At 32.1% G+C, this 19,090-nt stretch overlaps 1 protein-coding gene across 1 annotated transcript; it reads right to left on the bottom strand.

Annotated features, from left to right (window-relative positions):
* Positions 1-1,389: 1,389 nt before the first annotated feature.
* Positions 1,390-18,838, bottom strand: LOC136968628 (interleukin-1 receptor-associated kinase 1-binding protein 1-like). Its single transcript, XM_067262629.1, has 3 exons — positions 18,561-18,838; positions 15,803-15,996; positions 1,390-1,825 (listed from the first exon to the last, which is right to left on the bottom strand). Exons 1-3 carry the CDS (start codon positions 18,783-18,785, stop codon positions 1,549-1,551), a joined length of 696 nt encoding a protein of 231 aa, XP_067118730.1. The 5' UTR covers positions 18,786-18,838; the 3' UTR covers positions 1,390-1,548.
* Between the last annotated feature and the right edge of the window lie 252 nt (positions 18,839-19,090).

Genomic DNA, 19,090 nt, shown 5'->3' on the forward strand with positions numbered 1-19,090 from the left:
CATGATCACGAGTCCAGTGTACTGGCACAAGCATATGCCATACAACAAAATAGACATGCCATATATTACTTTTTGGCTACAGTTACCGGGAACGTCTTCGCTTAGAATTATGCTAGCGCAACATTGAAGTTCACCGGTTTATGCCTCGACACGTTAAAACAGTTTTAACAAATATTCAATGTAATCCATGCCATTACAGGTGAGTACATGCTGTGGTAATCAATGTCACATCTGTGTACAGCTCTTCACCACAAATTGTTTCACTTTACCATCTACATTGTGTTTAACAAGGAAGAACCACTTTTGAGCTAAAGCATGATCTCTATCAGACAAATTTGCTTCCTCTTAAGTGTTATTGACTTGCAATGACTAGCTCGTCACAAATGGTCTGTAGCAGACAATACATTGTCATTATTTTCCTGTTTATTAAGGTCATCGTTTATGCTACCGGTTCCATCATACACCATTGTCTCGTTTGACTTCGACAAGCGGTAACTAGGTGAAATATAAGGTTTCTCGTGTCCTTTATTGGGTCGACCGTGCGTTCGTTTCGGCAAGCCGTTCCGTACTAGATAATCGTCGAATTGTCGCATTTGCTCTAAATTTCGTCAAGCGTATCGACAGGGAAACCATTATCCCTCTTTTCGACAAATTGATTTAAGCACATCCAACAATTTGTCGTAACACACAGTATCTTGTGTATTGGGTGCTCCTACAATGGATTCATTGACACAAATACCGCGAGTATTAGTGTATGCCATTCGTTTCGGCAAAGGAAATTCACGACGACAAAATTCGATCGAGGCACGATCGTAAATATCACAAGCTACCGACGTCAACCGTGCCCGTAACTTATCGTGTAAACACTAAAATAGTGTGGTCGAGATTATGGGATAATTTGAAATTTATACTATTTATACTAAAAAACATCTGTTTCACAATATTTGTTATTTGTAACTACCACTCATTAGACAATTATCATTTTTTTCTTAACAAATTGATCACTAATTCAAATGCATTTAAGATGACACCATTTACGAGACCTTGAATTTCACTAAACTAAAATCTAAAAAAAATTTTCTTTATTTTAAAATTTTAATACAATTTAAACCTATTTTGTGAATTTTAAATAATAACTGATTGCAAAGTTATCAAACAATTGTTATAAATTAATAATAAAAACACATAGGTTGCTTCCTTTGTAGGAGATTTGGTCTTCATATGCTTTTGTGAACTGCACTTTTGTCTAGGATTTTTAGTTTAAGTCTTGGATTCAAACATTTCCTGACTGTTTAACACTATGAACAAATTTGTATTTAAACATTACAAAAAGTTTTGCAAAATTACAGTTAGGATGAAAAGTTTTATACAGAAATTAGTGTTTTATTACAGTTACTATCACGTACATTTATGTACAGAAATAAATACTACATACATTTTACATAACATTTTAAAAGTATATTCAAGCCGAACTGATCTAAATTAAATTTCAAAATTAATTTTGGTAAAAATTTGTAAATAAAAATATTAATTTATTTTTATTGTCTTTCAAGAAAGAAATATTGCTTGTTTATATTCTCCCTTAATTTCAAATTTCACACTAACTTTACTTTCTGAGATGTATGTTAAAAGTTTCAATTTATGTGCAAGGGAATCATTTATATTTGTCTCTCTTTTAACATCAGATGATTTTATATTATCCAAGAGTAATTTATTATGTTCTTCAGATATTTCAAGAGGCTTTGCTACTGTCACACCAAATATTTTTGTTAATTCTGTTGCTTTGTCATAACAATTTTTAATTGCTTCTAAAGTTGCTTTTCTCCTAGAATGAAATATAAACAGATTTAAGTAAGAAGAAAATCAGATGTATTATTTAACATTGTTTTATAAGTAATTCAGTACATGATATTAAACATTTTTAGATTTAAAGAAAAGTAAATTGAAATAAATCTTGTAAGTAGAACAAATTGTAATAAAGTATTTTAAAAGAAGTTAATTATTCTTTTCTGTTAATCTTTATTCGTACGGCTTCTAGTCCTTTTTTTTACTAAAAGAACTAAATGCTATATGAATAGAGAATTTAATTATAACATATACATATCAATTTATTTAAAACTTCATTAATAAAGACAATAATCCAATTTCTGTCATGGCATCTTAAGGACAAAGATGGAAATTTTATTGTACCAGAGACATACAATGACTAAAAGCTATACTGCTTTAATTATTTCAGCTCAAAAAAAGGTTTAGCAACATTGATATTAATTTATTACTGTTATAATTATTACATTATATGGTAATATCTTTTCCTTTGGTTTAAATTACTGATCAATATACTGTGATTTATTTAAATTTGGATACTTACCAGGGAGATTTTCTTCTGTTAGTTTTAATTTTAATAAATTATATATCAATGAATGAAAAGAAAAATAAGACTATCCATATTTTTTCTGTTATCTGTTAGGTCAGCCATTCACAAGAAATAGGGTTCTAAAATGTTCTAGTGTGATTCATAAAAAAATATATACACGTAGTTAACGGGATAAAAAAAAATGTCTTTCCAGAGTTATGGATGATAAAAGAATTCTCTTACGAGATTCATGAGCTGAACAAAAGAATTATACATTATATGCTGAAAATTTTTCTGACAGAAAGAGAGCATATATTTTCACCATTCCACCCAAAAGCAATAAAGTACACACAGCCTCTAAATGTTTGTTTCTTTAGGAAATTCAAGCTTATTTCTTTACACATTTCCTGTATTCTTGTTATAACAAGAAGAATACAGGAAATGATCAGAGTGGAAGTCTATGAAGTGACCATTTTTAAATTAAATAACAATTTATTTTAGAACTATCATTTAAATATAACCAATTATGTGCTGCTATTTTTAAACACATGTTAATATATGCACAGCTGAAGTCAGAATATATGATAGGAGAGAACATTACTGTTATGTGTGGTTGTTGGAATTAGATAAGAAAGGATGGATGCAGATTCTCGTGGATACAAGTAACAGAGCACAGCTTTATTAAACAAGGACGATACAAGACAATGTGTTGAGCAGACGCGCTACCAATTATATACATTTTTAGAGTTGCCACAGATGGCACTGCAAAACATAGCATCATCCCTTCCTAAGGAGAATTACAAACATAGTCTTGTATGTAGGTAGGGGTTTTACAATGTCTACGACTTGACTCTCGAGTATTAGAAGAGTCTGAAGCTAAGGCAGTATCTGATGATGAATTTTTCACGTTATCTTTCTGGGGAATTTTTTCAACTATTGGATTATTTTCTTCTTCTCACCACAGCTAAAGAGGAATGAATGAAGCACCTTGAGATTCGGAGGTTGCAGATGTTTGAGATCTCAGTTGATTAATGTGACGCTTCCATACACAACCATTAGGAAGCTCAATTTTATATGTAACAGGTGAAAGTTTTTCAATAACTTTACCTGCAACCCAATATTCTTTAGAACAAAAGTCATGATCAAAAGAATGATTTGTACAAGCAAAAATTGTGTCTCCTATCATAAAAGAACGCTGTGGGCAAACTACGTTGTTATCCGATAAGATTAAAGGGCACAACAAAGCTAGTCTTGAGCAAAGTTTTCAGTTGAATAGCATCTCACTTGGTGTTTTACCAGTAGAACAGTGAGGGGTAGTACGATATGAAGTAAGAAATTGAAGGAGGGATGTCGTTAAATCCTTTTCACAACTTAATTTTTTCATAGAGGACTTAAACGTATTGATAAATCCTTCAACTGCCCCATTAGTTGCAGGACAGTATGGCGGAGAGAATGTCTGACGAATTCCATTCTGTGCTAAAACATTCTGAATTCACAAGATGTCAATTGAGGGCCATTATCAGAGTGAACATGTAATGGCAGGCCATGTCGACTAAACCAAGACCTAACTGCCAGAATAGTAGCGGAAGAATCTGTAGATGGCATTATTTGAATTTCAGGATATTTAGTTTTTGCATTAATACCTATTAAAAACATTTTTCCAAGGAATGGTCCAGCGAAGTCACTGTGCAATCTACTTGAAGCCTCTTCTGGAATTGGCCATCTTAAAGTATTAATAGAGGAAGGGGTTTCAATGGTATGACTGACATAAGATACATTCTTTCACTGTTCGTTCTAGATCACTATCAATGCCTGGCCACCAAATAATTGATCTGGCTAGCATTTTCAACTTAACGATACCTTGATGTCCAGAATGTAATTCAATGAGAACATTTCTGCAAAATTTCTCAGAAACAAATATTCTATCATCCATAAATATTAAATTTCCTTCTAAAGAAAGAGAATCCTTGAATTTAAGAAATGGCTTAACAGTTGTATTTATCTGATGCCAATTATTCTTGATACACTTACACAAAACATTGAAAAGTTTATCTGTACGAGATGCTTCTATAAAAGCACTATTGGTAAAAGGAAAAGAGTCAAACTGCAAATTAAATAATGAACTTGGGATTGAGTTACTAAAATCTATGAATAAATCATTAGTAGTATTTCTGGAGAGGCCGTCAGCTATGATATCAGTTGCAGAGGAGATGTACTTGATTGTATAATTATAGTCATTCAATATGATGCTCCATCTTTGTAGTCTAGCAGCTACAATCTCGTTCTGTCCTCTCTTATCACCGAAAATTGCAAGTAAGGGCTTATGGTCTGTTTCTAAGATGAAATGGCGACCAAGAAGATATTGTCGAAATTTCTTGATACCAAAAATAATGGATAATGCCTCTTTCTCCATCTGAGAATATTGACGTTGAGCAGGCAAAAGTAAAGCATTAGCAAACGTAATAGGACATTTTACATTGTCAATAATATGGAAAAGAACAGCACCGACACCAAATTGAGAAGTATCTGTAGCCAAGTATAATTCTTTGTTAGGATCATAGTGTATAAGAAGGTTTAGCTTGTTTTAATGAGTTTTTTGCACTTTGAAAAGCAGATTCATGCTCTTTTGTCCAGGTCCAAGAGCATCCTTTACATAAGAGTTTGTAGAGAGGGTGTAGGTAAGTAGACAGTTTAGGTACAAATTTAGAATAATAGTTCAACATACCTAGGAACGAGCGTAGAGAATGAACATTACGAGGCTTATGAGATTTTAATATAGGATCCAGTTTTGAGGATAAATGAGCAATTCCTTGTTTTGAAATTTCAAATTCTAAGAATTCTACAGAATCTTGTAAGAATTTGCACTTTTGTTTATTTAGTTTGATTCCTTCTGCTTCACAAATGGATAGAATCCCTTCAATATTACTTAAATGGTCTGAATGATTTGCACCAGAAGTAACTAAGTCATCAAAATATGGTTGTGTTTTCGGAATGGTAGAGAATAATTTCTCCATAGCTCTTTGGAATAAAGTGGGAGCAGATGCAATACCATATAAGAGGCAGATGCAATACCATATAGGAGATAATTGCATTTATACAATCCAAGATGAGTATTGATAACCACAAAGTTTTTACTTTTGTCATCCAATTGGAATTGGTTATAGGCATCACTTAAGTCAAAGGTAGAGAACTTCTCACCTCCAAGTAATTTCATGGAAATCTCTTCCAAATGAGGTATTGGATGGACATCTATTTGTAACATCTTATTCAAGGTTAGATTGAAAAGTCCAGCTATTTTAACACTACCATCATTTTTAACTACTGGAATTATAGGTGTAGCCTGAGCACTGTGGATATCTTAGAAATTACTCCAGCCTTTTCTAACCTAGATAACTCTGCTTCAACTTTATCCCTGAGGGAGAAAGAACTGTCCTTGGTTTAAGAAAAATAGGATGTGCATCTGGTTTTAAGGTTAAATGAAGAAATATTGATTTAGAACATCCAATACCATCAGAAAATATAGTAGAGTATTTGTCTAGTAAAGTAAACAGATTAGAGTTTGTATGTGAAATCCTGGTAGTAATACTGTTGATTTTACATGAAAGCTTTAACTATCGAATCCAATCTCTGCCAATGAGATTAGCATTACCATGGCAAACCATATAAAGGCAAAGATTTCCATATGTGCAAAGAGAATGTTCAGACCCATGTAGAGAAAAGGATAAGAAGTCTCTGTTGAAAGTGGATTCAGGAATGATGGAGAGTGGGAGCCAGTATCAACTTCAAAACTAATGTTAATGGATAGAGTGAGAACAATAGGTGGAACTGGTGTGGAGACATCTTGAATATTGAAGAGATTTAAATAAGTAGAATTATCTATCTCTGCATAACTATTTGATTCTTTGTGGGTACGAGATAGTTGATGTACGGTCACATGAGGATGCTTAGTTTTTCCACATACTCTTGCAATATGACCAGGTATGCCACATTTATTACAGGTAACTGTTCTAAATTTACAATTCTCATGGGAGTGATCTTTGTTTCCACAAGATCTACAAATGTAAGTACCGGTTTTCTTTGTTTCGAACTTAGTTTTATCTCTAGAACTATTCTCACTAAATTCCTTCTTTGTAGAACAAATTTTAAAATAATCATTTTCGAGTGGCAATTTATTGAAACGACCTGCATCAATCAGAGCTTGTTCCATAGCAATAACATAACTGATCGCTTTCTGAAGATCTAATTCAGACTCATTTTTAGCAAATAGATTTGAACAAATCCTAGGGTCGTACAAGCCCAACAGGAATTGATCTTTTAAACATGTTGCAAGGGAGTCTCCAAAATTGCACTTTTCGCTTAAGGATTTTAACCCAACTATGAAATCATTAATTGATTCTCCTTCTTTCTGTACCCAGCAAGTAAAGTTTGTTCTCTCAGAAATTATACTAACTAATTTATTTTTATGAGATCTCATTATACTTTTTAAGTCAGAAAATGTCTTCAAAGTAGGTTTATCAGGTTGACAAAGGTTTCTTAACAATTTATAAGCCACTGGTCCCATCTGACTAAGAAGAATAGCCACCATTTTTCTATTGTCAGTGATATTAGATGCTATAAAGAATTCTTCCAATTGTTCCACATATTCCTCCCAATCACTATTTACGTTATATGGATTAACGTTAATCGCATTTGCCATTTCCAAAATTTTTCAAGGAACGAATAAAAGGAAATTAATAATAAGCAATTAGGTAACTTACAGATCGAGGTTCAAGGTCTAGCTGAAGGTAGCCATGTGGTAATTTCGTCGAAGAAAAAAAAAGTCAGTATTCTTGCCGAAACTTGAATAGAATTGAAGAAATAGGCTATTTTCAATCCACCTCATCGCCAGAATTGGTATATGGTCATCGGAATTAGATAAGAAAGGATGGACATGGATTCTCATGGATACAAGAACAGAGCACAGCTTTATTGAACAAGGATAATACAGGACAGAATGTGTTGTGCAGGCACGCTATCAATTATATACATATTTTAGAGTTGCCACAGATGGCGCTGCAAAACATAGCAATTACAAGTTTTTCTAATGTTATCAACATAAATTTCACATTTTCCAAAACAAAATGTTCATTAGAAGATTGTTGTGATAGAAATGCCTCCATTTCGTGTGCTCATTGTAAACAATTAATTTGTTTTAAACATTGTATGTTTCCCTTACATTTATATTGAACCATAAAAAGTAAAATCCTCAAGCAGAATCAATATGTGGCAAGACAGGAATTGATCCCTCAACATGTCCAGTCTGGCCATAAATCCACCAGCACTATATTTTTTTTTACAAATTACTGTACATTAGAACCCTATTTCTCACAAACAGTTGACCTGTTAGATAAAAGAAAAAATATGGGTCTTCTTATTTGTTTCCTCTATCAAATAATATATATTTTATTAGAATGTAAGACTAACACGAGAGAACTGTCAGTACTCCCAATGCAAACCAATCTGACCTACTAGAGAGACCTTCCCAATAATCAAAATATTTTATGACCCTTTGTCTTCAACTTATTCTTTGTTCTGACTGCAATCTGTCGACGCGTAGGGACGTTTGTTCCACAGTTATGTAAAAACTTATTTGTACATTAATTCCTTGATTAAACAAAGATACTTTAAGCACTACAATGTGTTTTGTCTGTGTGTCTCTCCACTTTTTCTGGATTAACAACAAAAACCATGTTAGAATTTATATCAATAGCTCATTTTTTTAGGCAAAATAATTTAGGAAAAAAGACATTTTGTAATTAATTTAACTTTTTAAATGTTTAAAGATATACTAGATCTTTTAATAAAAATTCAACAAATCCAAAAATTATTTCTTCCATGCAAGAGATTCTGGATTACTGACAAATAAAAATATATCACTGTAATATATAAGTACAGTAAATTTTATCAGTTACACCATCATTTAACATTATATTGTTTAATTGTGAATAATTTAATAATTAAAAAAATTATTTATATATATACCATATATTTCCACAGATAAGATGACCTTCAGATAAGACGAGGTATAAATTTTCGGCAAAGTTTTATAGTTTTAGCATATATCTGTCCTATAAGACGAACCCCAAACTATCAATGGCCTATGAATTTAGTTTAGATCGGCGATCATTATCTGGATAATAATACTGTATAGCATATACGGAATTATGTCCTATTCGTAATTTTTCGAATGAACAAATTTTATTTTCTGCCTTGCTATTGTTGCAAATGTTTGCACTGATTCGGGCATTTGGGTAATGACCTTGACTATTCACAAAAACATTGTATGGGTTATTCTATTTTGTGGACATGCCCTACTCTCTACTAGTAAATAATTATGGTTTGTCTGTTTTAGATTGAAATTTATATAAATTTCAATCTAATTTTTTTGTATCTGTCCTATAAGATGACCTTGGATTTTGGGATCCTTTTTTTATGGTTCAACTATTGTCTCATCTGCGGAAATATACGGTAACTTTTATAGTTGAATATAAACTTTAAATAAAAGCTGGCAACATTGTTGTTTGACTTTTCCAGCATTAATTAATTCTTCCGAGACTGCATATTACTCAATAGATAAACATTTACTCAAAGGTCTTGAGAAAGGTCTTTTAACAAGATCGAAAACATTTGAAGTTAATAAATTTGGCTGCACATTTAAAAGGTTTTCGAGTAAGTGTTTTCCAGCATTGTTTATTTGTTTTCATCCATAACAATTGCTAGTATTACCTTTAAGTCTTCAGATTGGTTAGGGAGATAATAAGGGATTGGGGCCATATCTCCTGAACCAATGACCCTATTTTCCTGAAAATTTTTAGAAACATTTCTTTCTAATACCCAAACTTCCCTGCAAAATTTCAGAAATTTTCAACAAAAAGTACAGGAATTATTAAGCTTCAAAAAGAGTGCCCCACCCAGTGGCATAGCGTAGGTGTCAGCTGCCCCTTGAAATTTCGCCCCCTCTTAAATAAAGTATGGGGGATCCCTACAAGTCAGTACGGACGGTGTTGTCAGTCACCACAATGAGCAAGTTGTCATTATTATACATACGTTTAAAGAGAGGGGATTCCCCAGTTTCGTCACAGAATAAATAATGAAAAATTCCGTGCTCATTTCAATCGGTCCGAATCGTAGGTGCGATAAAAATATAAAATGAAATGGTTCAAATTTTTACAAGATATTATTATTATTTATTGTGAAAAAATGCCGCCCCCTAAAAGTGCCGCCCGAGGCAGGCCGCCCCTGCCGCCCCCACTACGCTACGCCACTGGCCCCACCTCACACATACACTAACAACCATAAATACAGAAAAAATCCCCGAATTTATTTGCATCTCCTGATGTTTGAAGGTCCCAAGTCCAAAAATGCTTAAATATCACCATACTTTCCCTTTGTTATATATATAGAAGCAGAAAGAGTAGAAATTTTCTTTACATTAAGAATGAGAAAAATAAATACTTCAAATATTTTCAATTCTTTCATATGTATCAAAGTATTGTGATTAAACAATGTGCAAATGAGATGAGCATGCGTATGTTAGGCTCAAAGACCGAAATCACTCATCAAGCAAAAAAAAACTCCCACAAAGCGTTGTGGTCATTTCAAAATGGCATTTGTAAACACGGCCACAACGCATTGTGGCTAACTCAAAACGACCACAAAGCGAAATTCGTGTCGTGGCTTTCGTGATATTTGACCAATACGCATTGTGGTGATTAAGAAAATCCATAACGCATTCTGAATGTTAGCTGATTGCAACCACGATACAGGATCATACGACACACAGTAATTTGTAACTTTAAAATATGGATTCTAGGCTCAAAACATTTTTATTTACAATTTTTAATGCCAAACAACATTAGTTCTACACGTTTTCCTAGAAATTTAATTTTCATACTTAAAAAAATTTCAAATAAATAAAATATATGGAGAAAAATACACATTTGTTTCACTAAAAAGTACTAAAGGTCTAATTACATATACTAATAGATACTTGATATACTATATACGATAAAATAAAAATCAGCTGCTAAAGTTAAAACAACTGTGCAATGGATTTATTATGGTTAAAAGCCACCACATGTTCTGGATGTCAACTAATAACGAGGTGATGATAAGAAAATAAAACTTTCTTTTTCATTATGATTTATTTATCTTCAATCATCTTATATACACAGGTAACAAAATTATTTACCATATACAGAAATTTAACTTGGTTACTTTACAACAACATTTAATTATTCATGCATTTTATGTTCTTTGAGCAACAAATTTGCATTTTTATCAATACAGTACAATACTTTTACAGTGACACATTATAAACCCTTGCTTACTTCCAGATGTTAACATGGATACTGAGCGAAGTGTTAATAAAGTTGAGGGTGCGTTCTGAATGTTAATAAAGTTACTATAGAAATTGTAAATTCATTATGAGCATAAAGTCGATCAAGAAGACTTTTCTTGTTTCCTAACTGATAGAGACCCGATGGATTAATGCTCATAACGACAGCTAAAACATTTCTGGGAGCTGCACGTCCACTATCAACATTAGGCACCCTAACTAAAACAATCGAATCGATTTCAACTGCGGAAAATTACCCTAACTTGAGAAAACTCTCCGAACTCAAACTCAAGCTCAAGCTCAAATAAAAAGAAGAAAAAATAAGACGAACGATTCTATGACACAGATCCCTGTACTATCATTGTGAAATAATAATCAGAACAATTCTTAATTCATTGTTTTTGAAAATTTTAATAACTAAAATGTCTTAGGAATTTTAGGCTTTATCAGAGGTATTAATTTACATCTGATATGGAGAGTGCCAATGGCTCAATGGCATGAAGACTGAGAAAAGCAAAATCCTGCTTGGGTGTAATATACAGTAATACCTCGGTTTTCGTCAACTTTGATTATCATCGGTTTCGAATTTTGCCGATTGTTTTTGAACGGATTATCAACAAAAACCGAAGTATCACTGTACAGTGTACACCCATGTACCTAGCATCAATTTGCATCATTTCTTTAGCTTCTGTTGTCCTATCCTAAAACCCTCCAGTTATAGGGAAAAACAGAATGGTTTCAGGCTAAAACTTTTTCCAGCAAAACTTGTGGAGAGATGAGTAATAGCATCAGAACACAGGGTAGTTTTATCCTAGATTTACCCTCAATATAAGACCACCTGAAACATTAATCTGAGAGGTTGAAATTACTCTAGAAAAGGGTAATTCCCTAGAAACGGCAGCACTGGTCAAGAATGAACACAATACAAACTCCGCAAGCGTTTGCAATGCACCTGTTGATAAGTTACAATCTGTGACCGGGGGGGTCGGCACCTCTTTGGTGTCACGTCAGGTCTGACACCACCGTGTCTCGGCTGACACGGAAACCGCGGCGATTCTACGATCGGTCGCGTGAGCGTCGCGTTTTTCGGGCGATTGGATTCGGGATGGAGGACAGGAGAACACAGAGGCCATTTTAACAGAACATGACGTATATTTATTTGACACGGGATTTTTGTACATTATCAAGGGTCTAGCGACGCGATTGAGAGAGAGAGCTTACAAACGAGTTCGCGTGGTGATAAATACCTTGGGAAAGGCGTTCGTAGATTCTAGCGACGTTGATTCCGGCGGCGTTTATAGGTTCTAATGGCGTTGATTCTGGCGACGTTCGGAGGTTCTAATGGCGTTGATTCTGGCGGCGTTCGTAGGGTTAAATGGCGTTGATATCCTTGGTTTGGCACAAAATTCAGGAGGTAGCACACGTAAAAGTACTTCTGCACCCACGGCTATCCGAGCGACAACTGCCCAAATTTTCGAAGTATTGTTTTCTTGTTTAATGCACTTTAGGGCGAAGGTGATGAGAACTGCTTTTGGGAACTAAATAAAAGATACGTTCTCATGTAAACGGTTGATAGTTAGTTGTTAAGTTGTAGTAGTTATTGACAACAAGGCGACAACTATGACGTCATGGAAAATTTACCGTAGGTCCATAGTTCCGACACTTACAAATCTATCCTTCGTATCGTGGTTGCATTAGCTAACGTTCAAAACGCGTTATGGCTTTTCTTAATCACCACAATGCATAGTTGTCAAATATCACAAAAGCCACAATACGAATTTCACTTTGTGGTCGTTTTGAGTTAGACAGAACGCATTGTGGCTGTGTTTACAAATGCCATGATGCAAATTTCACTTTGTGGCTGTTTTGAAACGACCACAACACTTTGTGGTCGTTTTTTTTTGCTCAATGAGCAATTTCAGTCTTTGAGCCTAACACATACACAAACAACATAAAATATGTACTGTTTTAAAGTTATGGTTAAGACTAAAAGCTGAAATTAAATACAGATAATTATTCTTAATTTTGATAAGAATACTTTTAATTTTAGGATTTTCAATATTAGAATTTATATATTAGAAAACAAATGATAAGTTTTTATCAGTACATAAATGTAGATGCATAAATTCTAAACTATGTTAAAAATTGTCATTCATTCATTCATTCATACGTACTGTGTATGCTTCACTGACAATAATTATAATGATGAAAATACTGTTATAAAAATTATGAAGAATTAAAATTGAAAAAGAAATCAAATAAAGAAAAGAGTAAATAAGTAGATTTAGTAAATGATTTTAGAACTTTCAAGTGTCAGATGATTAGTTTTTCTACATATATAACACTAAAATATAGAAATAATGAATAAAACTTCAGTTTCTAAAATAAATCAATTTAAAAGACTGCTTTATTGGTACTCACTATATTTGTTGCCCAAAACAATAATGCATCCAGGGGGGTGAGCCACCTCCCAAAGTAAAAGAAAAAGAAACACTAGTAAATTTTCCAAAAATATTTTCCTAATTAAATTTCATTTTTTATTTCTATTGAGTCCTGTTTTCTATTTCTATACAGGTATACCTCGCCTTACGTCGGTAATTGGTTTCAGGAGAGGCGTCGTAAGTAAAAAAATGGCGTAAGTCGAATTTACTCGTGTAGTAACGACATAAGTCGAAACTACAATAATGAGCACTTAAAGACCGCTAAATAAGACGACAACACAGAAACACAGATGTTTTCGTGTTTCGTTCTCTAGGATTTATGATGATTATATTAACATTTATGTAGATGTAAATGTACATATTTTAATATGATTTTATGCACTTTTAACGTTTTTCTAGTGATATTACGACTTCCATATTTGTGGCAGACGGATGTAAAGTCGAATAAAATGACTTAAACTCGATTTTTATTTTTCCATATACTTTTTTGACAAACGACGTAACTCGAGGTATATTTGTATTATGAATTAGCTGTCTTATGTGACTGACTAATTCATAATAAGGTGGGAATTTTATAGAGTTCCCATTATAAAAGTTTTTATTTGTTCAACTTGGCTCCCTGAAAATTAAATCTTGCATGCACCACTGGCCCTAAAATAATCAAGAAAGTGTAATGTAAGTTAGCAAGCTCCAAAAAAGCATTTTTTTTAATTTTATGTGTGACGTCCTTGTAATCCAAAGAAATAATTCTTGGTAGATGGCCTTACGGCAATTTGTTAGAAAAATTTCTGGTTGGTTTATGTTTCCAACCCGTCTTCGATGCTGTTAAAAATACAAATCATAGTAAGGTTCACAACATTATTTAAATATCGCGTAAAAAAGGAATACAATAACAAAAAACTTACATATTATATAATGGTACATCTTAAAATTATACTTCTATATTTTTATCTCATAGGTGTATAACCACTCTCTATAATATATAAAAATATATAAATTATCGGTTTAAAACATTTTTATAAAATATATAGTTATTCATTTTAGATTTTCTATAAAACTTACATTTTCCAGTAAATATGTATTATTTCCAATAAGAGTAAAACTGACATTAGGTGTTTATCTGGTATTAACAGAGTGTGGCGGACTAGCATCACCACTTAAATGTTCCTTAAAATTTGAAATGTCCAAAGCCAGGTTTCTTTCCAAATGGATTTATTTACAGTAATCTACAATACACGTTACACTTGTCGAGTAAGGAGATCTTGGCTACAAGATTTAGGATAGCACCGTACAAGTCATCCGAGGAGAAGGGAACAAGCCAGAAAAGAGTGGAAAAAAGCCTGTAGCGGGCGGACTGCACGAGCTTTTATGCCAAAAGCGGCGCCTGGATTTTCGTATGCAGCGCCAGGTTACAATTATTCGATCGCCACACAGAGTAACAGTATAATCGGTAAGCAATGCCATCTTTGATCAACAAAATATTGCATAGCATTTATAATAGTATTAATAAGCAACATAACAATAAAATAAACATCCTTAAAAATGTAGGAACAGTTTACAGACTAGAATGCGACTATTATAATCCAAAAACTTAAATTAGCAAAACAAGCTGGTTATTAGAAACAAGAACATGAAGCTGTCATTTGCCTTAAACATAACACTTCCCCTTGGTACAATCATACAATGAATAATAATTGTCAAATTAATAAAAACAATATGAAAGTTTTACATTTAGAAAAGTACCTATACAAAAGGAAATTTAAAGAACATATAAAAATTAAAAAACACTCTAAAGAGAACATAATTAATATTTCAGAAGGCATGTCAATTGATCCCCAATGATATAAATTAATAGAGGGCGCCTCCACGCGTTAAACATTGTTTAAAAAGCACACCCTGTTGTACGGAATGTTAGGAATGAATTAGATAACATTGCTTGTCGGTATACTGTTACTCTGTTAATACCAGATAAACACCTAATGTTGGTTTTACTCTGTTTTACTCTTATTGGAAATAATAATACATATTTACTGGAAAATCTAAAATGAATAACTGTATATATTTTATAAAAATGTTTTAAACTGATCATTTATATATTTTTATATATTATAGAGAGTGGTTATACACCTATGAGATAAAAATATAGAAGTATAATTTTAAGATGTACCATTATATAATATGTAAGTTTTTTGTTATTGTATTCCTTTTTTACGCGATATTTAAATAGTGTCGCAAACCTTACTACGATTTGTATTTTTAACGGCACCGAAGAGGGGTCGGAAACATAAACCGACCCGAAATGCATTTGGTTCAAAAATGTTTTTAAAATAAAACCATAATTTTTCTAACGAATTGCCGTAAGGCCGTCTACCAAGAATTATTTCTTTGGATTACACACAGAATTTGAACATACAGCAACCATACTTACTACATTTTTTTTAAGTTTAATGAAAATATATTGAATGACAAATATTGTTTCATTTTATTCTGTATTTTATATTATTTCAAAATTGTAATTTATTTGAATTATAAATTATTTTTTTACTAAAAAAGACTAAAACTTCTTTTAAGGAGTAAATGAATAAAAACAAAATAAGAGCAAAAATTAACAAATGTAAAATTTAAACTCACTTTCCTTTTTCAAATGCTTGAGAACTATGAAAAAATTCTGGAGGTGATACAGACACACATTTTCCTAATTTTTGTGTAAATTGAATGGCAACTGTTTGACAATTTTCAAGATTATGGAAAACGGCATCAACTTCTGCATTCATTATATAATGTTCATCAAACAACAGTGAACGAGTTATGTTCACATCATTTTCCTGAAATAAAGAAATTACTTTTAAAAAAAATTTAAAATTACTTTTTGAATGTCTTGATGAAGTTTGTCTCTATAATCTAAAGATGTTCATATAGAGTCATTAATACTTGCTTACTTTTACTACTGTTTTTGGAAAACGTTTTAATATCGAAATTACTTTTATTTCTTTTTTATAAAGGTAAGTATGGTGACCTCAGAGTAAGAGTAATCAAAGTCCAGTTTTTGGTGTTATAGCCTTGGCAGGTGGAGTTTGAGTAAAAGCAATTGCTTTATTTAATGTAATATAAATCCAAGTCAAATTTGTCGTTAAAATAATAAAGAAACTTTCACAAAAAGATTAGCCGTTAGCTTTTTAATAGAAAAAGCTCGTTCGAAAAGTTTATTCGAATTTATATCCGCCCGAGGACGACGTCTTACGATAAGTCGAAAGCACTAGCAGCAATAAAACTTTATTTTAAACGTATTTAATGCCTTTTTGTGAGAGTTTCGTTATTACGTTAGTAAAAAGATTGGCTCGACATCCAACCTTTGAGTTTGAATAAATTTGTTGTTACATTCCGGGCCAAAAAAAAGAAGAAAAAAGATGAAAAAATGGGAAATATTGTGAAAAAGTTTTTGCTAATTATCTCAAAATTAGGATTACAGACATGGATCATTCTTGCTCTGATATCACCATATATTAAAAATATTTTCAAACAATACTAACGTAAATTTGAGTATAATCCAAATATTCTCTAACATTCAATATTTATTATTAGTTATGAATACAAAATATTAAAGTAAATTTTAAATTATTACAATAAGATAGCTTACAATAGATGCTTACAGTTCACTATGATTTACTGAAATAAAATTTAAGTTACTTGACAACAATATAAGATTTATAAAATATTTTTCCACAGTGTGCATTAATATTATTTCTAATTATTACAAATAATTTTCAAAATTTCAAAATAATTTATATAAAAATACAAGATAATATCTTTCTATTATAAAATTATAAAATTATTCAATACTTTAAGAACCAATTAATAATTTGAAATTTGTATAAAAAATTTCAAATTAGTTTTATTTATTATTTATATTTATACTTAATAATCAGGGACAGCTTGAGAAGAGTGCACCCCATTCTGGTTGTTTCTCCAGTAAAAAGCCTGGTACCTAACATAGTATGACACGTTTCCTTTCTGCACCCTCCTAAAAGATTTCTGGATCTGCTATTTACTACATTTTACATTAATTTTATTTACTATGCTTTAAAAATTCGAGTAATTTATTATAAGATTATGCATTTACTAAGTGTATAATAAATCTCAAAATTAAATTACAAGATATATCATTCTATTCAAATTAAGTAATCAGAAAATAGTGTCATTTAATTCACGTTAAATCACGATATATCAGATTTAGATTTTTTTCCCAGTCTTTGTTTTTGCTTTGAATAAGATAAACAGTATCTTTATATCATAGCTTTTATAATTAGTCAGTTATTTGATTTCCAATTATACATTAAGAAAATGTTTTTATTACTTTAAACAAAAATATTATGTAATTAAAATACAAACTTTTTATTTAATAACAGAATTTATAATCAACTTATAACACCCGACAAAGTTATCTATCATATTTCTAAAACTCAAACAATACAACCGAAATATTTTAATACGTAACTAAAACCTTGCAGATTTCTTCAAAAATCTTCAAAGTCTTGCAATGAAAATGAATTTGAAATTATAATTATTTCAAAAATACTCATAAGTTTATCAATCTTTAGGCAATAGGTAAATTTGCTAATTTTTGTTACGGTTACAAATATCGTAATCACTAAAGCCGACCGCCGTCGGGCCGTACGACGGCCATAATACTAATAAATTACCAAACAAATCGTTAGTATCGCGGCCACCGTACGGCCCGACGGTCGGCTTTAGTAACGTAACGTAACGTGTTTTCGTAGAGTCGTTCGTTTAAACATCGGAAGCGTAATAAGTCTATTATAAATATTGGAACGTTAGGTCTAACCGTTTCGACGTTTATCAAATTAACCTCCCTTCGGAAATAATAATCGTTTACGGCACAGTTTTCGAAGTCGTGCCGCGGACGGAGAACTTAAATTTATCGGGTGCGGGAGACGAACCGCGGACCGCCGTTCGTACTTCTACCGTCAAAGTCGCGTTACGCGAGTACCCAAATATTTTGTCTGTCCGACAATCTACGAGGTAAGCGACGAATACAAACGGTCTTTCCGCTCGTCAAACATCGTAGAATATTGCAATTTAAAAAAACGACCGGGTAAATCGGTGGCCCGCTAATAGTTTACGGATCTTAGAAAACCACCGACGCACAAATTGTGTGGAATTATTTTGATTACGTAATAATACGGAAAGTATATCTAATTATCATTTGAAGTTTTTTAATATCGAGTCGATTTGGATATTTTGATAGTTGGGCATATATTTAGCAACAATATCGGGTAAACAATTGAAAGAAACATTATTTCAACTGTAGTAGAAAAGTTTGCAGATACTTTTTCAAACTTTAACAATTCAAATGCGAACACCACCATACCCGAATGCCAAAAGCCTTTAATATTCCGGTAACGTAATCTAATCTTTTGGTCACACTTTTGATGACGTCGTCTGTAGTTTTTTTCTGGCTGCAGATGTTGACCAGCAAACGTGCTCTGTCGGGAGGAATGGCCACCGTTCCTTTACTCGACAAATAAAGTGTTCGATCCGAGAGAGAAAAACAAGTAATTGAACTCGGTTTGGCTCGCAAATCTAAATCAGACATGAGAATATTTCAGCACTAAAATTAATGTTACATAAAACACGTTTCTTTCGAATCGAATCGACTAAAGCGCCGTCTACGAAATTTAAGAATTACATTTAAATACAATAATACAGGATTTAGTATCAATTTACAATTGTTTATTATTATTTAGAAAAATGTTTAATTATATAATTTTAAATGAATTTATAGATTTATAGTTCGAATTTTAAGTACAAGTTCGATAATCCGACTCGTTCGTATTCCATCATTGGAATTTGTTAAACACGTGGTATGCTAAAAATTCTGGGCGTAAATCGATGCAAAAA

Source organism: Centruroides vittatus, unplaced genomic scaffold (genome assembly GCF_030686945.1).
Source record: "Centruroides vittatus isolate TY-2023 unplaced genomic scaffold, ASM3068694v2 contig_150, whole genome shotgun sequence".
NCBI lineage: Eukaryota > Metazoa > Arthropoda > Arachnida > Scorpiones > Buthidae > Centruroides > Centruroides vittatus.